Consider the following 22,514-nt stretch of genomic DNA (forward strand, 5'->3'; position numbering starts at 1 on the left):
AGAAGGAAAAGAACAGTGATTGATTTTTCTTTGGTTGCATGGAAAGTCGCGAACGAAAGTAAAAAAGATGCGTTGGAACTTTTCTTCTCTCGTTTTTGAACAGAGAGGGTAGTAACATTTAATCCTATCCCACTTAATTTGTTTATTTTTCATTTTTATTTTTATTTTTTTATTATTTCATTCTAATAAATAATAAAAAAAAATTAAATAAAAAATCACATACACTATCTACTAAACTAATATAAAAAACTTATAATTGATTGTTCAATTCAATGGTCAAAAAAACGAAATTTAAATTGAAATTCTCTTAAAGTATACTCTTTTATTAGTTACTACAAATAGAATGAATGAAAAAAATTGCATAAAAAGTAAATAAATGAATGAGTCCATAAATGTGAATTTTTTTTCAAACATGAATATGGACGGTATATTCACACAATTGTCCAATAAAAAAATTACTAAAAATAACTACCAAATACTTCTTTTATGGGATATTATTCTGTTTTTCTTTCTCTTTTTCTATATACGTAAGATTTTCTGATTTCTCTTAATTCGATAATTTTTTCACAGTTTCCACATCGTTGTTGTTGTTTTTATGAATTGAATCCGAAAGAGAATCGGCATGGGTAGCTCTGATCTGTCATTGCTTTTGCCTCGGGTTCTGATCGTTTCTCGACGTACCATTCGCAAGAACAAATTTGTAGATTTTGTTGGTAATTAATAATACTCTTTCTCTTACTCATTCTATTTCTACGCATCTGCTTTCTTGATTCTCATTTTTTAATTTCTCAAATGTCATAAAGACATTACTTAATGCTATCTATTATAAATTATATATTACAACAGGTGAGTATCATCTTGATCTCATTGTAAGATATGGAGCTGTTCCCATCATTGTCCCTAGAGTCACTGGAATTCACACTCTCTTAGAAAGCTTTGAGCCTATTCATGGTGTTCTTCTTTGTGAAGGTGAGGACATTGATCCCTCTCATTATGATGATCCTCAACTCTGTGGACTTACACCTCAAGAGCTTGAGGCCATAAGGGAGCTTCATCCAAGTGATGCTGCCATTGATAAAGAGAAAGACTCCATTGAGCTAGCGCTTGCTAAACTCTGCCTTGAAAGAAATATACCTTATTTGGGTATATGCAGAGGCTCTCAAATTCTTAATGTTTCCTGTGGAGGCACTCTTTACCAAGATATAGACAGAGAGATAGTTGAGAAAAACCATGAGTTTCGAAGAGTGGTTCACATGGACTATCTAAACTATGATGGACATCGGCATTCCATAAATGTTATAGCGAACACGCCTTTGCATGACTGGTTTAAAGATTCTTTTGTGGACGGGAAAATGGAGATCATGGTGAACAGTTACCACCACCAAGGCGTTAAGAGATTGGCACAGAGATTTGTTCCAATGGCATTTGCTCCGGATGGCTTGATGGAAGGATTTTACGATCCTGATAATTATAGTCCTGAAGATGGTAAGTTTATTATGGGACTTCAGTTTCATCCCGAGAGAATGAGGAACCATGAAAGTGATGAATTTGATTATCCTGGATGCAGTATGGCTTATCAGGTATAATACACTTTTACTCTTTTTGCAATTGCATGGAAAATTTCTATAAGTAATAAAATGGAAGCATTCTTGTTGCTGTTTGTGAAATAGGAGTTTGCAAAAGCTGTAATAGCTTTCGAGAAAAAACTTAGCAGCTCAATACTTGTCCCCAAGTCTCCAAAGCTAAATGAGGAACTGGAGCAAAAGAGAAAACAGATTGTGAAAAGCTTTTCAGTCGCTAGAGACATGTATAAGTCCGATTCTCATGTCGATGTGAGCCAAAGTTCTGTACTTAAGCCGGGAGCAGACTTTCTACAGGTTACTCAAAAGCTCTACTCTTTACATGGATTGTGTCGCTAAATTCTATACAAAAAACCGTCATGTTGGTTCCTAACATCTTAATAGCACGGACTGTATAGCCGAATTTTACATACTTCAGAGACTAGTTAGTATAAACTCGATTTATCTTTATATGATAGATAATGTTTGATTTTACAGGCAAGTACAGCACTGAGTTTGCAGCAGGAGAATAGGCTAAAGCAGGTTGGTGCAACCTATAGAAACGGTTCAAGTTACGCACAAAAGATGAAAATGAATCAGACGAGGGAGAAGGCTGCTAGGAACATGATGTCAAATATGTCTGTGGAGCAGTTAACAGAATTGGTGTCTTTTTATGGATCGATGCATCAGATATGTTCTGAGACAATTGACAGAAAGATGAATGAACTAGTTGTAGAAGAAAGTTGACAGGAAAATAGTAGAATTATAAGTGTGCAGAAAATTTTGATATATTTTTAATTTGTTTTATCTCCATTTCAAATTAGAAGAAACACAATATTATCTTTTTTTGTTTTATGTCCTTTAGTCAGTTAGTGAAATACTGATTTTTTTTTTCTTTTCTAACTAGAAATAGACTTTCAAGTTTGTGAACAAACCATTATCCATCAATCGATTAAATAGACAAAATGAATAATCATCTATGATTGGTGCATATGTTCTAAGAGTTGTTGGTTTAAGATTGTAGTTCCTTTTGTTTTCTAGTACTTTTCCTTTTCCAATTAATAAAAGAACAAGTAGTTGAACAAAAGAATAAAAATATGTCCACAAGCATATGAGAAACACTTATAGCAGCCACCCTCCATTGTAGATAGCATGTGCCAAACAAGCCACCAAAGGAATCACAAATTTAGAGGTATATGCTAGGAATATGGTGAAAAGTCTCGATCTAGAACTTGTTGACAAGATAGAAAATAATTGAGGAAAAACTTGATTTATCATACAGAAATCCAATACTGCGTCACGATATATTATGACAGCATTAAATCCATTTAATAATCTTATCATACATAATAGGACTATTGTAACATTTTATAATTATAATTTGAACTCATTTTCTTCAATTAAGCTATAGTATTGCTGCAAGACCAGAAAATTTCACCCTACAACTTCATTGATATCAAAACTCAACAAAAGAGTTCTACTAGTAATGCAGCTAACAAAACGTAACTATAGTAATTCAGATACAGATTTGGGGCAATTCAAGCATGAGTTACATATACTTAACAGCAACGCCTTATGCATTAGAGTAAAATTCCCCCAACATATTTAAAGCTCCTCCCTATAATGGTGATCATCAGGACATTAAAAAAGCAGCCTGTTCTGTTTAACAAAAGCATACCGACATAGATATATTTAGAAAATAAGAAACAATCGATGTAGGACTCGTCGATGTTAGCAAAACAAAACAACCTCGCAACAAACATCAGCCACCACTTGTGAAGCTTCTCGTAATTTTGTACATCCACCATCAACACATTCTGAAACTTGTCTAGAGCTTTGCTTCTTTTATTTCGATTTTTACTCTTTCTGATTCTTTTGCTTATTACAGCAGAAAGTTACAAAGGAGAGAGCTTAACATCTTTTATACCTTTTCTTTTTTCCTTCATGTCAAAAAGGTGATTAATTCTGATTTCATAAAGTACAACATCTAAGAATTGGGCCAGAGGAGGCATCGGAAAATACCAGGACCAATTCTTAAGCGGTTACATGCGTGAACCGGGTTCACGCAATCAACGGCTGAAAAACAGGAAATCTGGGTGACTGACCTGAAGCAGTCTTAACCATTTATCAGCATTCTGTAAAAGAGAGTTGGATAATTGACGCTCGTATCCACCACTTGGAGTCCATAGGGGTCCCTTGAACTTGTATGAGGCGAGACCAAAAACAGGTAAAGATATTTTTGGAACACCGTCCATCTCGGTTGAATATGATGGTACAGGAGCCTGCACTCTTTGTGAACCTGAAAAAGAGAATAATATATGTTCCAATAAAGCAGCTGACAACTGGTTATCATCACATACACTTGTAGCATCTTGCAATGATTAACCCATGGAAATAAATAAAGCACTTATAGCTGGCAGTGTAAGCTTAAATAAAAACATTAGCCATGATTGAACTCGTAGATGTGGACAATCAATGGCACCTGATATTTGAAAATAAAATTCTGATTTTGATAATTTTAAACAGACAGGGAAAAACATCACAACTTACAAAACTTTTGAAACATTTCTGAATCAAAATTAAAAAGAGGTCATATTGGCCAATAACTTGCTAACGAAAACAAAGATGACGCATTGTGACAGTCACTATTGTTGTGATCTACGTTATAATAAGTGTTTCTGCTACCAGCATTTGATTAAGTTGTTTATCCATATTGAGCCTTTACACTAAAAGCCTAAAATACAAAATGCCAGTCGAAGTAGGAAATTCATTCATTTAAATATAAAAAATAGACTGGCTCTGTTATCACCACTTTCCAAACTATGTTATAAAACAAAATCCAACAACTAAAATGAAGGAAAATCCATCCTACCTCCCACGGGTGTAGAAAGAGAATGGTATGTCAGAAAGCACGCATCAAGATCTTTTAATGTTTGACCCATTGGGATTCTGTATATAGGATACCTATAAACCAAACATAGAACCAGGTCAGTCCCATGATCATATGTGTAAGCAGAATGTCGAAGTACAAAAATAAAGAAGAATACCATGCTACAGATATCCAACTTGATGATAGTATATCACAACTTCTAAGTGTCAGCAGTTGAGGGAAACGAAAAGCAAGGTCCATTATCTATCCAACGCAAAAAAATGGAAATTAATCAAAAGCTAAACAAAGTTATGGAAATAACAAACTGCCATGGATTTGGCAATGTAGAGTCAGCGAGTTATCACACCTTATCAGCCAAAGGTTCGCGGCCATAAGGATTGTCCCGTTCAAAATACTCGAATAGCAAGTAGCCCTGAGAATTGACAGATTCACCATCATCACTAGAAGAGCCATCTTGTGGGAGAGTATGCTGATTTCTCACAGATAATCTACCCATCCAATGAGATAAGTCATCCGAGAGATGGGGAAGATTCCTTTGTTCCCTATATCCTCTAGCAGGTTCACAATCACTGCTACCATCACTACTTGAGTCCCTGAAATCACTATCACTGTCCTCGCCTAGTTGCCTATGAAAGAACAAAACAATAATATATTAATATGGTATTATCGGTTTCCCCTTAGAATGAATGTTCACCAAAAAACAATCTTCCAAACAGGGCCAAAGTAAGCAATATACCTTGACTTTACAGATGGCTTGACAGTCTGGGCATAAATTTGAATCCCAGAAAGATAAGGAACATAGTATTGAACAACACTATCTTTGTCATTTAGTACAAGCGGCACTCCAGCACCGTACGCACTCCACTCCCTAAATGATTCCCACAAATCACCAAGAACAAAGTAAGGTGGAACCTCCTCACTACACGTCCTAAAGCTTCTCGTGTTCCTCTGCAGTATCCAATTTACAATCAAAAAAAGAAATACAAATCTTCACATATATAATCATACAATTCCCTAATCACATCAAACTTTTCATTAAAGAAACTCATAGATGTCATTAATATTTTCGATTGAAAAATTGCTTCCACGGAATCACATTTCAACTGGGTGTTGACTTCATATTCCCTGCATTTGATAATCCCCCTTGCTTTTTGAACATATATTAAAATGCAGATAAAATAACGCAAGAACTCAAAGTATGCGACTTGTGCTTACTTTACAGTGGTTATTAAAAACTTTAGGCAAACATCACTGGCGTTTTAAATCGTTTAACTAACAATTAACAATATATAACACTTAATAATGCACAATATATAACATTTAATTAACAATATATAACACTTAATAATGCCCAATATATAACATTTAATTAACAATAAATAACATTTAATAATGCATTATATATGATTCTCTTCCATAAATACTCACTATCTACTTTCTATTTCTCGCACATATGTAAAATAAAACTAGTTATACCCTCAAACAAAATGAACAAAAACTGACTTGGACTGACTAGCCACGGCCTGAATCGAAGATGTATCAAAACCGAAAACCGTTACATTGATGAAAACCGATTTGACTCTACACTATGAAGCTCGAACACCCCAAATACGACCCCGACTCTGATACGGCGACACCGATAATAATTTTAAAATATGAATATATTAAATGTAATAAGGTGTCACTGAATGTGTCTCACACGAACACGGGCACGCCTTTTTTCAAAGGTGTCAGTGCTACATAGACTCTACATATAGAAGCTTCCAGATGATGAACCAGAGCCATCACTGTTATTCTTCATTGACTTCTCAAAGCCATGTTTGGCCATTACACCCTAGCAGAAAGCTTAACTTTATGTCATAGTATTAATTTACTAAAATTCATTATCCACGTGCTTAGTCTTTTACTCTCCCATTGAATGCATCGGTCACAAACAAAGACACAAACATTAAAACAAAACTTCAGTCACTCCAACAATTAAACATACTAAATCAAGCAAAAAAAAAAACTTAACTAAACCACAAGCTCCAGTAACTAAAATAGAAAAACAGAACAACCTTAGAAAGATGCTGAGCATGCACAGACGGCGTAACCGATTGCAAAAACCTTTCCAAGTTACTCAACCGCTTCACCTCCGTTTCACACGCCGGTACCACAACTACTTTCTTGGTCTCTTCAGACCCAACCCGGTTATTCTCTCGTTTCTTCTCTTTCTCAACCGAATCCACAGATTTCTCCCTAACCACCGACCGACTCGGCGTTACATCGCTGTGAGCTCTCCGAATCCTTTCATTCTCCGCCGTGTGTAACAACCGGCGAGCTTGCGGCGGATTATAAAACCGATCCTCACCACGACCACGCGAAAAGTTCATGCTAGTACCCAACATTCCTAAGGGTGCGAAAAAAATAAGACCCGGAAATCAAAAACGGAACTTCTTTAAATGGGTAATTTGAAAAACCTCGAGTGTAGTCAACGGATGAAGCTATTAGAATTTCGATAGAAACGAAGAGAATCGATCTATGGAGATTAAGATTGAGAATTTTAGGGTTTGTTGAAAAATTGGGAAAAGGGTTATCAGAGTTGAATCGGAAAAAGCGAAGTGAGTGTTTGAGTTAAATAAAAAAGGGGAACGTGGAGAGAGTCAGAAAATGGATCTGATGTTGGACAGTGGAGAGGTAGAAGGGTAGGGACGAAGGGTAAATGAGTAATTTCAAAAGAGGGAAAACGAAGAGTAAAAGAAACAATAAAGAAAGAGAAATAAAAAAAAACAAGTATTATTGAGATTGGATTGAAGAACGAACTAGTTCCCTTTCATTGAATGCCAACCACGAACTAAACGTTTTATTATTATTTTTCTATTATTTATTTTTAATAACTTTGGCTTATACAAACCATTTTTGGGACAATACGTAATATAATGATGATTGACATTGTTTATAAATTTTAGATTCCAAATTTTACTTTTCTCTCTCTTCTTTCTTGTCTTTTCAAATTTCAACTCACGCCAAATTTTCCTTGCTCTCCATTTCAAAAATCTCAAATTTTAAAACTTCCCTCTCGTTTTACTTGTGCTCCATTTTCCATCAACTTATACACATTACTTTTTGTTTTTCTTTATCAATAAGGTTTGTCATTTTTTTGTCATTTTTTTTTTGTGATTAAAGATATTTGAAAAAAGAATTTAAGGGCGTCGAGGACGTCGACCTCCTGCTTCAAGCAAGATGTTAGAATTGTTTAATGTTTTAAAAAAAATACTTTAAATCTAGAAAAAAAAAAGTTAATGTTAAGAGAAAAGCTGTTAACCAATGACGATCATGCATTCCGTTAAGTCAGACTGAAAATTTTAAAATACTGATATGACATAACAAAATGATATATTCTTATTGGATGATAGTGTAAAACTATTTTACACTGTCAACGCATCACCATTAAACTTTAACGCTAATATGAATTCTTCCATATAATTTATTCTTTTGTCATTTATGAAATTAATCGAGGATACTTTTTTAATTTTCCAAGTTTTTATCCTTTTCTATTTGGTTTTATGGTGAGAAATGTTTATTTGATTTTTATATTGCGTTGTTTATCTCAAAAATATCTTTAAATTTATCTTGGTGTATGAGATATGAGATACTCAAAAAAAAGTTTTTAGATTTTTGTTTTTAATTTTTCAATTCACAATAATGCAAAAAAATTGTTTGAAATTTTTCTATTAGCTTTTAGTTTTTTTTCAAATGCCATTTGAATTAATTTTTATCTTTTAGCTTATAATTTTTTCTCCCATTTATACCTTTATTATTTTAACAAAAATATATTTTTACATCTCAATGTATTACCTTATTTATTTATATATATATATATATATATATATATATATATATATATATATATATATATATATATATATATATATATAAAAGGTAATAATACATTGAAAGATGATGTAATACTTAATGTCTTTAAGTAATATTTAAATTATATAAGAAATTTTAAAATACTATTAATAATAAGTTAGTGAGACTGAGAATCAATAAAATCAATCAAGACAACAAAATGTAAGATATAATTGAAGTTTTACTATAAAATATTAAATAATAAATTAAATTTTTATTATTATTTTAAATTAATCTCAACGAATTCAAAATTATAATATTATTAATTTGTGTATGTTAAATTCATTATAAAATTTGTATAATGAATTTAATATATTTGGATTCTATCTTTAATTTTTCACATATATTAAAATTGCTTTTATGTTTTGATTAATACATTTATTTTTATGGAATAAAAGTTAATTTAATAAGATAATGAATCATCTATCTTTAATTAAGAATATTTTTTTAAATCATTTTATATCTATTAGTTGGTGTAACACTTAATTATCAAAAACGTAAATTAATTTATCAGCTATAAGTCATCAACCATAAACTATCAGCTACCAGCTATCAACTATTAGCTATTTTTAACAAAGAGAACCAAAATAGTTTGTTTGGTAAGACCTATAAAAGAGCTTTTAGATTTTAGCTTTTAACTTTTCAACTCACATTAATGAAAAAACTTTGTTTGAAAACTTTCTTTTACCTTTTAGCTTATAGCTTTTTTACTATCTTTTAGCTTTTTTAAAAAAGCTATTTGAAGTAGCTTTTAACTTGTGACTTTTGTAACTTTATTATTTTAATAAAAATTTATTCTTACCCTTTAATATTTTAACATTTATATATATATATATATATATATATATATATATATATATATATATATATATATATATATATAATATATATATATATATATATATATATATATATATATATATATATATATATATATATATATATATATATATATATATATATATATATGTCTCAATTTATAAGATGAAAGATGATGTAATATATAATATCAATAAGTAACATCTAAAATTATATAATAAATTTTAAAATGGTGTTTATAATTCCCAAGTTAGTGAAATGCTATAAGAGAATCAATGAAATCAATCTAAACGAAAAAAAATTCAGGATATTATTGGAGTTTTATAGTAGAATATTAAATAATAAACTTATTTTTATTATTAATTTGTATTAATTTCAGTGAATTCAAAATTACAATGTTATTAATTTGTGTATCTCGTTAAAGTTTATTATAAAAAATTTATACACATTTAATATATTTTGATATTATCTATAATTTTTTATATCTATTAAAACTTTTTCATATTTTTATTAATACATTTATTTTTATCGAATAAAAAATAATTTAATAATATAATATAATAAGATAATGAACCATAATTTTTAATTAAGAATATCATTTTATGTCATTTTGTATCTATCATCTAATGTAACATCTAATTTACTAAACACTCAAATTAACTTATCAATTATTAGTCATCAACTATAAGCAATTAGCCCTCAGCTATCGGTCATCAACTATTAGTTATGAGTCATCAAAATAGAAATATTTTATTAGTTGTGATGTTGCTGAGTGTAAGTAAAATATTGACAAGACTAAAAACACTGCATAGATATAAAAATTGCACTCTAAAAAATATCAAGACAAATATGAGAAAATAAAAAGAGAACAAGTAGGGGATGAGAAAAGGTATTTTAAATATATTTTATGGTGTGTTAGAAATGAGTAACGGGTCATATTTTAAATATTTAAGTTTAAAAGGAAAAAAATCATAAGTCTTTCTAATGTCGATAATCGATTAGGTCAACCACATAATCGATTATCAATTCTAAAAATGGAAGTTTTTTAAAAGATTAGTTGTTAATAGAACACCAGCCCCAATGGTGGATTATAAGGCGTTATAAAAAGGAATAATCAATTATGCATATGGGCTAGTCGAATATTTTATGTAGAAGGGCCTTCATAAAGAATTTTTTATTCTTAGCCAATTAGTTAGGCACAAAAATATTTTATGTTGATTTTAATAAAAAGAGATAGGCTTTCCAAAAGATTGAAAGTGTCTGTGTGATTTGCCTTAGTAAAATTGAGTGAAAGTCTTTTATCAAGCCCTCAGACAAGACTTTTAACTAAGTCTTTTAGGCTAAATTCCAAACGCGCCTCCAGGGGATATTTGTATGTTGCTTCTGACCGAGGAAACTCTAAGTCCCTTCGAGCGAGAAGTTAGATAGTCTGCTTGATGGGAACTCTTAGTCTTGTAGTCGAAGTTATATTGAGCCTGGATTATGAGACTATAAGTCCCTCGAGTAAGGCATTGGACCTCCCGGGTGTGATATTTATCACGCCCTCAGATAATATTTTTAAATAAGTCTTTCAGGTTAGACTTCAGTCGCATCTCCAAGGTGAGATTCGTATGCAGGGTCCCTACAGAGAAAACTTTGAGTCCCTCGGGCGAGGAGTTGGATAGTATGCTTAATGAGAACTCTTAGTTCCACATTCAAAGTTATATTGATAATGGATGACGATATTGTAAGTCCATCATGTGAGTCGTTGGAGCTCTCGAGCGGGACTTCTATCAATCCATTTGACAAGACTTTTAACTAAGTCTTTTAGGCTAGACTTCATCTGCACCTCTAGGGCGACATTCATATGTTAGCCCCCCCCCCCCCCCCCCCCCCGAGGAAACTTTAAGTCCCTTGGGCGAGGAGTTGGATAGCCTATTTGATGGGAACTCTCAGTCCCACAAGTGAAGTTGTATTGACTTTGCCTCATGAGACTATAAGTCCCTCAGGAAAGATGTTGGACCTCTCGAGTTGAACTTCTATCAAGCCCTCATACAAGACGTTTAACTAAGTCGCTTAGGCTAGATTGAAGTCATGCTTCCGGGAGAGATTTGTATTTTGGGCCCCATCCGAGGAAACTCTATATCCCTCAGGCAAGGAGTTTGATAACCTGCTTAATGGGAACTCTTAGTCATACAAGAGAAGTTATATTAAGCCTAGATGATGAGACTATAAGTCCCTTATGCGAGGTATTGAACCTCTCGAGCGGGACTTCTATCAATCCCTAAGATAAGAGTTTTAATTAAGTCTCTTATGGTTTATTTCAGTAATTCCTCTAGGACAAGATTCGTATGTGGAGTCGCGCTCGAGGAAACTCTAATTCCTTCAGGCGAGGAGCTAGGTAGCTCATTTATATTGTCATGGAAGGAGAAAAGGATCTTCGCCATGAAGTCCTACGTACAAAGTATTGCCTTAAGAGGCGGTAATGATCTTCTCCATGAAGTATTGCATATAAAATATTACCTTGAAAGGTGGCAAGGATCTTCACTATAAAGTCCAACATACAAAATAACCATAAGAGGCATCATGGATCTTTGCCATGAAGTCTATCATACAAAATATTACCATAAAAGTCGGCAAGAATCTTCACCATGAAGTCCATCATACAAAATATTGTTTTAAAAGGCTCCAAGGATATTTGCCATAAAGTCCAATATACAAATTATTATCTTAAGAGGCAACAAGGATCTTCACCATGAAATCCTACATACAAAATATTGCCTTGAGAGGCGGCACGAATCTTTTCCATGATGTCCATCATACAAAATACTATCATAAGAGACGACAAGTATCTTCGCCATTAAGTCCATCATACAAAATTTTACCTTAAAAGGCGACAAGGATCTTCGCCGTGAAGTCCAGTGTATAAAATATTTCCTTAAAAGGCGACAAGAATTTTCTCTAAAAAGTTTAGCATACAAATTATTGCCTTAAGAGGCGGAAATGATCTTCGCCATGAAGTCCATCATACAAAATATTACATAAGAATGTTGCAATGATCTTCTTCATGAAGTCCAACATACAAAATATTGCCTTAATATGCGGCAAGGATATTCCTCATGAAGTCCAACATACAAAATATTGTCATAAGAGGCAGCAAGGTCTTCTCCATGAAGTCCATCATATAAAATATTGCCTTAAGAGGTGGGAAGGAACTTTGCCATGAAGTCCATCATACAAAATATTGATAAAATGTTCATGTTATTCATAAACATTCATGAAATTGTTCATAGTTAAATAATTATGTGTCTCAAGAAATTATAACAGTCTAGTTGTAATACTATTTAAGATATATGGCATTCCAAGTTCTAGGTAGAAGTTGTATATCTAATTCCTCTAACTTATATGCCTCATGGGAAGGCTTTATGAATAAGTGAATGGTCCCTCCTAGTTAGGTTGTAGTTTTCACTATTGTGCATACAAAACTACCTACTTCAAGACGAGTTTGCCTTCTCACATCTCCACCAATTTTACTTTGGAGTTATATCTTCTAGCGGCTATGTGTTTAGTGACGAACTCGCGAAATGGGCAACTACTCTCAATTCATCGACCAAATCTGTTGCACAATCAAGTCATGTCTTATTTACCTCTTGATTATATTGAGAACTTCGCCATGAGGGCGTGTCAATCTTTATGGCCAGTAAGACATATGCTCCATACACCATGGCGAATGAGGTTTACTTTGTAATAAAGTGAGGCGTAAGGTGATATGACTACAATATTTTGTGGAGCAGTTATGCCCATAAGCATTTTCCATCATCAAGCTTCTTTTTTAGTACATTAAGAATTACCTTGTTTGTTGATTCAATTTGCCCACTAGCTTGCAAATGTATAACGGATACAAACTTTATTTGCACTCCTAAATCTCGATAATAGTTAGTGACCATAGCACAGGCGAGCTGGGTTCCATTTTTAGAGACGGTGGATCCGGGAAGCCCAAACCTACACATAATATTTTTACAATAGAGACGGAAGACTCTTTCAGTTGTGATTTTAGCAATAGCTTCCACTTCTATCCAATTGGTAAAGTAATAAACTCCAACTATAATGAATTTCAACTGACATAGATCCATGGGGAAAGGATCAAGTATGTATATATCCCACTGGTAAAAAGGCCTGAGCAAAGTCATTGATTGAAGAAACTCAACAGAGGCATGATAGAGGTCATCATGCCTCTAACACTGGTCACACTTCTTGACAAAAGCGATGTTATCCTTCATCAAGGTAGGACAATAGTATCCCTCCCTAAGCAATTTGTGGGCGAGAACTATTCCACCAATATGGCTTCCACATATTCCTTTTTTGACTTCATTAGGTACTAGGGCAGTTTCTTGTTCTCCTAGACGCCGCAACATTTGAGTTGCTCTCCCCAGTTTATAAAGTTTTTATGCGAGAAAGGTGTATTTGGTCCCCTGCCTTTGGACCTTTCTCGCAGCCTTTTCTTCTGGTGGGAGTTCGTCTTCATGCAGCTATCGCAGTATAGGCAACAGCCAACTGGACTCATCGACAACTTCTAGGGAGTAAACTTTGTTCGCTTCAACGCTCTAGGCAACGATAGTCTCCTATATCATTCTCATATTGAAACCTATCGTTTTGAACTGTCGAGCTTGGACAACATGTCTGCTCTAAAGTTGTGTTAGCATGAAACATGTTCTATTTCAAAATATGTAAAGCGATATGATAGATTTCATACCTTGTGTAGATATGTTATCGGTTGAGTTTCTTTAGCCTAATATTATCCAGATACTTGGTTTGTGAGCAACTGGAATCGTTATTTACTTTCAGTCAGTAGGCTCCCATTTTTAGGGTGAGAACCATGTAGGGTGAGAATCATGTTGCTAACCTTGAACTCAAACTTCAGTTCTGCTCAAATAGTAAGTCACCAAGTCCTTCCAATATTATTCTCGCGCCACTACCTTATACGTTTGAGGTGCCATCAACTGATAATGTCCATTGTGGGGTTGCCTCCTCGTCTAATGGTGAGCTAAAATCTGCCAGAAAATCAGTCAGAGCCTGGGATTTGATGCTTCCTCTTGGGACATATTGCATATCGTATTCTGAGAGTTCTTCAGCTCAAGACACCAACCTTCTTACAAGATCTATATTTTTTAAGGCTTGTCGAATAGGATAGTTAGTTTTTGTGAAGATCTTGTACCCCTGGAAATAAAGTCGTAACTTCCTTGTCGCGACGATAACAACTAATGTTAGCTTCTCAATCTTTTGATATCGTGCTTCGGTGCATTTGAACACATTGCTTACAAAATACATGTCTTTCAACTTTATCTATCTCATGTACAAGTACTTAGCTCATTGTTTGATATGTGACAAAGAGATAAAAGAGTAATAGTGATTCCTCTCTTAGGCAAGCGTGAATGGAAGAAGACGTGAGAAATGATTTTACCCTATAAAAAGCACCCTCGCGTTCCACCATCAACTGAAATTTCTCTTTCTCCTTGAAGGTAACAAAGAAAAGAAAATCCTTTTCGCCCGCGCATGAGAGATGGTGAGATAATGCGGCCATGCAACCTATTAGCTGGTGCACCTCCTTGACGTTGTTTAGGATTTTTATAGCGATGATGGCTTGACATTTATCCATATTGGATTCAATGCCTATTTTCGTTATCATGAACGCCAAGAATTTTCCAATTTAAACTCCGAAAGAGCAATTGGCGGTATTCAAACACATATTGTACTTCCTGATTGATTGTAGGACATACTCTAAATATTCACCATGGTTATGCCCTTTGGCAGTTTTCACTATCATATAGTCAACATATACCTTAAGGTTTCACCCTATCTGGTGGGAGAACATATCATTCATGACTCGCTAGTATGTGGCGCCAAAAATCTTGAGGTTGAAGGGCATGACATTATAGTAGTAGTTGTCATGATTCAACATGAAGGTTTTTTTATGGGCGTCTATAGGATCCATATGATATGGTTGTACCCTGAGTAGGCATCCATGAAGATCAAGGTGTGTTAACCCGGAGATCCATTAATAAGACGGTCTATATATGGCAGTGGATACAGCTCCTTGGGACATGCGACTTTCAAATCAGTAAAGTCTATACAAATGTTTCATATGTTCGCTGATTTCCGTACCAATACCACGTTATCCAACCAGGTAGTATATTTTGTTTATATAATGAACTCGGAGCTGGAAAACTTGCCTACCTCCTCAACAATTGTGGCTATATTCTCCTCGCCAATTTTTCGCTTCCTCTGTGTCGTTGGCTTGGAAGAAGGGTTGATGGATAGGTGGTGACTCACTAATCTTATATCTATCTCGGACATATTAGAGGGAGAACAAGTCGACATTTTCTAGTGAGTTGGTCAAATAGTTCATGTTCTTCTTCCTCGTAAGAGAGGTATATATCTTTGTCATATGATGTGGTGAGGGGTCTATTCTGACCTCCTTCAGGCCCCCCATTGGTTGTGAGTCTTTCATTGTATCAGCCTAATCTAAGATCCCAAAACCTTGACATCTGCATATGAGGGCTTCAGGGAGGGGGTGCCCACAAGGGAGAACTCTTCCATTTGTGTCGCCAGTCTATTCTAGCAATATTCTTGAGTTGTCCATTTATCTCCCCGTATGATCCTGACTCACCCATCAGGTAGCGGGTATTTAAGGACAAGTTATCAATGGAGATAATCGCCCATATTGCATTGATGACAAAGCGGCCTAAAATGATGTTATAGGGCGACACAACGACTATGAAAAGGTAACTGACTTTAATCGCCTTGGTGTGTGATCCCTCGCTGCATAATGTCTCTTGGGTCACTTGAACCCTTACTTGTACATGTTCTCCTAATAATCCTATTAACAGGCCTTTAAACACTTTGACCTCATTAGGATTGTGCTGAGGTTTCTGAAACAGAACTCTGAATAGTACGTCAGCAAAACTCTGGGATCTATCAAGACTCGCTTGATATCCCATTTGCCATGTTGTATGTTGATGACCATAAGTTCATTATCATGAGGGATGGTTCCAATGGCATCACTGTAGAAAAAGGTGATGTTAACCTTTATTTTCTCTTGTTAACCCCTAGGGAACCCATGAGATATTTGTTGGTGTAAGCCCTAAAGGTCAATACTTTTGGTACTTATATTAAATTATTTATTAATAATAAAAGGTTTTTTCTTTATTATGTTTGTTTAATAAAGTCCCTAAAATAGTTAGTCCGTTTAATGTATCAAATGTGACTTAATCATGAGATTCCATTAAACATAAGGACACCATTCTTAAAGTATTTGTAGTCGAGCTTTGTTGTAAAGCGGGATAACATTAAAGCATTAAGACTATTATGTATATAAACTGATGATCACATATCATGGATCATGGATAAGGAGTTATCAAGTCTTAAATATAGGTATGAATATTAAGAGTAATATTTATACTGGATTGACCCGCTATGAGAATACTATATAGAATGTTATGCAAAGTGTCATAAGTTATTCTCATGGTGATAATGGTGTATACCACCCTTCGACCTGAAACCACTATGGACCCTAGATGTAGAGTTGAGTGCCTTATTGTTGATCAAACATTGTCCGTAACTGGATGATCATAAAGACAGTTGATGCGTACTCCACGAAGCATGTTGAGGGATATGAGTGACCTAGACGGAATTTGCCCATCCTGACAAGGCTGACACAGTCTATGCCTTGTGTTCAATATTGAACTTGACAAATATCTACGGGCCCAATATTGAACTTGACAAGGATGACACAATCTATGCCTTGTGTTCAATATAGACATAGGGGCAAAAGGGTAATTATACACATAAGTATTATCACAAAAGAATTTGTCAGATCACATTACATTTTCGTGTCTTGGGTAGCAGTGATGTGTTGCTAGATACCTCTCACTGTTTATTATGTTAAATACATGATTTAATATAATTGCTAATGTCGCGAAAACCTACAGGGTCACACACAAAAGGACGGATTGATGTGAGATAAAGTAACTAAGGAACACCGTAAGGTACGGTGCACTTAAGTAAATTGTAGAACATCGTAAGGTACAGTGTACTTAAGTAGAATACGAAATATGGTAAGGTACCACGCGCTTAAGTGATTTTGGCATATCATAAGATATGGGCCACGTACACTTAAGTGGGCTTTTTAGCTTGTAGCCTACACAAGTGGTTCTATAAATAGAACCCTTGTGCAAAAGCATTTATGTAGTTGAAATTTCATTTCTCTCTCTCTCTCTCACACACACACACACACACACACACTCATTCAAAGCCTTCATTCATAGTAGCTAGCACTGAGATTGAAGGAATCTGTTCATGTGGACTGAGTAGAGGCGTTGTCACCATTCAACATTCGTGATCGCTCCTTAGATCTGCATCAAAGGTCTCAATCGCCACAAGAGGTAACGATTCTATCACTGATCATGCTCATTCATAAGGACCACTAAAGGAGAAATTTTTTAAATTCCACTGCGTTTTGGATCACGATTCTCCTTCAATATTACATTTGCAACATGCATTTATCTTACGTACTTCATTCGGGAAGAGATGGAACTTCCTGCACCAACGAAGCCTCTGAATATGGTTTTTGTACTATAACATAGAGTCTTATCGGCCATTTTCCCGAGGAAGATGGAAGGAGTGAGGATGAAACAAGTTTGGCCCAAGTTAGTTTTATTGGGGCTCCATGATGGGCATCATTGTAATGGTTAAAAAAGTATATGTGTGTGTGGTATTTGATAACACCAAATTATGCAGTTATTTTGACTCGTTTTGTACATGTTTTATTATCGTTTTACCTCTATTTCCAGTGTTATATGGATATTTTATCTGTATTTCAGGTATTTGACCATATAGGAGCCATGTACGAAGAAACGAAGTGATTCAGATGCAAAACAGAGAAAAATGGGGAATTTACACTCAAGCGACTTGCGTGGCGTTCGCCATGGAGAAAGCCATAAGAAGAATGACGTGTCCCACTCACCAATGACCAATTGACCAATTCTTCCACACTTTGGGAAGGTGGCGTTCACCACCTTGGTATGGCGTTCGTCATCCTTTGTAAGAGCCAGGCTGTTGGAAAGTGGGCTTGCCTGGTCTCCCACTCACCCCATACACTCATATATTCTCTCCCACGAATGTAGAAACCTCCCACTTGATATTTTAGACCTTGGAACACTATAAATAGGTGAAAAACTTCATTTTTCAAACCATTAAAGCTTCACACAATCTTAAGAACTAGAATTAACAATTAAAGTTATAACTCGTCACATCGAGGGGTTATAGCACCAGAGAGCATTGAGTTTGTACGAAGTTTGGAGCACTTTATTTTGTCGAAGTTTAATCTTTATGTCATTTATATTTCTTTACAAGTCTTTAACAATTTATTTTATACCTGATTCAAGCCTCCATTTGGAGCAAGTTTTTAATATATTACGCATTTTTATTATATTGCTTTGTTTATTTACTCGCACTTTACTTTCCTCGTCTCGCACTCCTTCTTTTATTTTCAAGTCTTATTTCTCACACCGTATTACTTTACTTTTGTTAATTGCATGTTCTTGTCGTTATTTCGTTTTTGAAACCAATTTCTAAATCGCTTTTCTCAACTCAATTACCTTTCCGAAATGTTTACTTCTAAGTTTCAAATCTATATTTTTTTGTTTGTCATAAACATGTCCAGCTAATTTATTGATGTTGGGATGTGAGGACCATCATTTGGCGGTACTCTAACTGTTATTTCATTAGGATTACAATTGTGGGCTGTTTTTGTTTTAATACAATTTTTCTAAACTCAATTTAATCGGTCACTACGAAAGTAGAGTTGTGAAAATGTCGAGTAAGATCGAAAGTCGTCTGACACTAAAGAATAAAATTGGTTTGTTTTTTATTAACGAATACCGTGAAAGCACTTTGTTAATTAATTAGGAAAGTCTAATATTTCTATAAAGTGATTTTAAAACTATTTGCAAACTCGTTTATAGGTTTAGGATCCGATTACCTGAGCGAAATCCTGGAACCCTTTTAAGTTAAATTTTCCAATCAAAAATACTTTTCAACTGAGTAAAGAGTATAATTTCTTAAAATAGGATTTACTACTCTAACACAATAAGCGTTGGTCACACGTGATAGTGGACGGTATAAATTAGAGAGTCAAATTCGGTTCTGAATACGCGAAAGCAATAGTTCCTATTCAATTAAATTCTTTTCAAAGTAGAAAGTTTTGCCACGTACAGTAATCCTATTTAGAAACAATCAAGAGTATTGTTGCTTGATGAGGACCACATCCCAATATTATTTTTCTGAATTTATTAAAGTTATTTATTTCATCTCTCATTTGCTTAATTCATTCGCCTTAGATAAACACCATAGCAACTAGAAACGATAGATTGACAGATTGGTCTCTGTGGGATCAATATCTTTTAAAACTACGTGATAGACTGCACACTTGCAGTTAGGTAATCTGATAGACTCATAAAGTCGCGGTCAAGTTTTTGGCGCCGATGTCGAGGACCAATAGAGTCAAATTTTATAACCTGTTGTTACACCGTCTAGATTAAGGTACCCTTTCTCCGGTCAATGTGAAGAACTCGCAGTACCTGAAACTTAGAAGACCCAATAGTTGAACCAAAAAGACACGTAAGAGCTCGACTTTTGCTCCAACGAATCAAAAGAGAAATGTCAGAAGACCAAAACCGTAGGATACTAAAAGATTTTGCCTTACCTTCTAACAAAGAACCTCATTCAAGTATTGTCAACCTAGCTATTAAAACTAACAACTTTGAATTGAAACCTGCTTTGTTGTAAATCGTGCAACAGAACCAGACGACTGGTCACCCAACAGAGAACCCAAACCAACACCTAAAAGTTTTCATTCAACTAGCTGACACACTAAAATACAATAACACTGCTCTTGAGGCAATACATTTACGTTTATTCCCTTTCTCCCTTAGAGACAGAGCGCGATCATGGCTAAATTCCCTTCTAGCTAATTCCATCACTACTTAGAATGACCTGAAAAAAGTATTCCTTGCTAGATACTTTCCACCGAGTAAGATCGTCGTCCTACGTAACCAAATTACTAGATTCACTCAACATGATGGTGAGTCCCTTTTCGACGCTTGGGAAATGTACAAAGAGTTATTAAGAGTTTGTCCATATCATGGATTAGAATAATGGTTGATCATCCACACCTTCTACAATGGACTTCTCTACAACACAAATATGAATATCAACGTTGCCATCGGTGGTGCGCTAATGAACAAACCGTACCCCGAGGCATGCATACTCATTGAGGACATGGCTCAAAACCATTACCAGTGGGGTATAGAGCATACATAAGTAGAGAAGAAAAACACTAAAGGGGGTATATACGAGGTTAGCAACCTATACCATATGAACACCAAAATGGACGCCCTAGCCCAAAAGATCGAAAGCTTAGTCATAAACCCTATAACTATCGTAGCTGCAATACAAACCAGATGAAAAATCTGTGGAACACCAGGACACGTGACTCCTGAATGCAGTCTACTAGCTGAAACAAACCCAAACCAGGTCAATTATGCCTAAGGAAACCCCTATTCGAACACTTGTAACCCTGGATGGAGGAATCACCTAAACTTCTCTTACAAGAACAATAACTCTGTTTTTCGCCAAAACTCTACACCTCAAAAACCAACAAGTTTCCAAGCTCAAATACCAACACAACCAATATAAACTGCCCCTCAAAAGTCAAACCTTGAGAAAATCATGGAAAATTTTATCACGACTCAAACTCAGCAGAATAAAGAATTCATGAACCAAAACATCCATATTAATGAACTAATTACACAATTAGGAAACAAGGTTGATTATGTGGTAACCCATAACAAGATGTTGGAAACCCAAATTCCTCAAGTAGCACAACAACAAGTTACTCGGGCTACACCAGGAGGATTGTTCCCTAGACAACCTCAACCTAACCCTAAAGGCCATGCTAACGCTATTTCGCTGCAAAGTGGAACTCAATACGATGGGCCTAAAATTCCAAAACCACCAAAAGAAAATGTTTTGACTACCCCATAAAAACAAATAGAGGAACTTGTGGAACCTGAAAAACAAAGAGAGAAGGATATTAAATATAAGGAAGCAGTGAATGATAACCAAGAGAATCGAACATATGTACCACCGCCACCCTATATACCACCGATTCTATATCCGCAAAGACTTAAACAAACCAAACAAGACACCCAATACAAGAAGTTTGTGAAAGTGATAGAAAAAATTCACGTTGAGGTACCATTCACTGAAGCCATTACCCAAATACCATCATATGCCAAATTCCTAAAAGACATATTAATGAACAAGCGCAAGCTCGATGATCCCAAACCATTATGGTGCAATGCGATTGCTGAAAACAAATTAGCCAAGAAACAGAAAGATCCTGGAAGCTTTTCTATACAATGTGTTCTAGGAAGACATGTTATAGACAAAGCATTGCTGAATTTTGGAGCAAGCGTAAGTTTGATGCCTTTAGTAGTTTGTACAAGATTAAACCTATGAGACATGCAACCAACTAGGATGTCCCTTCAACTGGCTGATCGATCAGTTAAGTACTCGATAGGTATATTAGAAAATATCCCAGTTAGAATCGGAAAACTTTGTATCTCTACTGACTTTGTCGTAATGGATATTAAGGAGGATGAAGAAACTCATATCCTTCTAGGTAGACCATTCTTATCAACTGTTGGAGCCATGATAGATGTAAAAAGAGGAAAAATGAATTTCGAAGTAGGTGACGAGAAGGTAGGGTTTATCCTATCCAAATTTCTGAAAGCACACACCATGGATGAATCTTGTTGTGCAACTGATATCATTGACGAATGCATAAGAGAGTTGGATGAGGAGGAACCTATTAAAACAATAAAACTACCCTTGATGCCCATAATGAAAGATGATGGATTTATGTCAGTTACATCTTACATAGATGATAGCCTTAACGAATGCTTAGCACTTACCCCTGATCATACGCCAAGCATTAAGAAACCCACAATAGAGCTTAAGTAACTACTTAAGAACTCGAGATACGAGTTTCTTGATGAAGAACTCAATCGTGTAGTTATAGTAAATGTAAATCTAAACAATGACGAAACTAATCAACTCTTAGAGGTCTTAAGAAAATACCATGTAACTCTAGGTTATACCATATATGACTTAAAAGGAATAAGACCCTCTATGTGCATGCACCAGATTATGCTAGAGGAAGATTCTAAACCCTATAGAGAACACCAAAGAAGGATAAATCCTATAATGAGTGACGTAGTCAAGAGAGAAGTATTAAAACTTCTAGATGCATA

The 22,514-nt window shown here is 34.8% G+C and overlaps 2 protein-coding genes and 1 non-coding gene across 3 annotated transcripts; 1 reads left to right on the forward strand and 2 right to left on the reverse strand.

Annotated features, from left to right (window-relative positions):
* Nucleotides 1–520: 520 nt before the first annotated feature.
* On the forward strand, nt 521–2,450 carry LOC127098323 (putative glutamine amidotransferase GAT1_2.1). Its single transcript, XM_051036882.1, has 4 exons — nt 521–713; nt 847–1,580; nt 1,671–1,877; nt 2,058–2,450. Exons 1-4 carry the CDS (start codon nt 623–625, stop codon nt 2,304–2,306), a joined length of 1,281 nt encoding a protein of 426 aa, XP_050892839.1. The 5' UTR covers nt 521–622; the 3' UTR covers nt 2,307–2,450.
* A 541-nt stretch (nt 2,451–2,991) lies between these two features.
* LOC127098324 (uncharacterized) lies at nt 2,992–7,254 on the reverse strand. The gene is made up of 6 exons (XM_051036883.1): nt 6,507–7,254; nt 5,186–5,397; nt 4,796–5,075; nt 4,607–4,692; nt 4,432–4,523; nt 2,992–3,858 (listed from the first exon to the last, which is right to left on the reverse strand). The coding sequence occupies exons 1-6, from the start codon at nt 6,834–6,836 to the stop codon at nt 3,629–3,631; spliced, it is 1,230 nt and encodes a 409-aa protein (XP_050892840.1). The 5' UTR covers nt 6,837–7,254; the 3' UTR covers nt 2,992–3,628.
* Nucleotides 7,255–20,241: 12,987 nt separating this feature from the next.
* Nucleotides 20,242–20,348, reverse strand: LOC127099346 (small nucleolar RNA R71). Its single transcript, XR_007793862.1, has one exon. It is a non-coding gene; the product is annotated as a small nucleolar RNA R71 (small nucleolar RNA).
* Nucleotides 20,349–22,514: the final 2,166 nt, after the last annotated feature.

The sequence above is a fragment of the Lathyrus oleraceus genome, chromosome 6 (assembly GCF_024323335.1).
Source record: "Lathyrus oleraceus cultivar Zhongwan6 chromosome 6, CAAS_Psat_ZW6_1.0, whole genome shotgun sequence".
Classification (NCBI taxonomy): domain Eukaryota; kingdom Viridiplantae; phylum Streptophyta; class Magnoliopsida; order Fabales; family Fabaceae; genus Lathyrus; species Lathyrus oleraceus.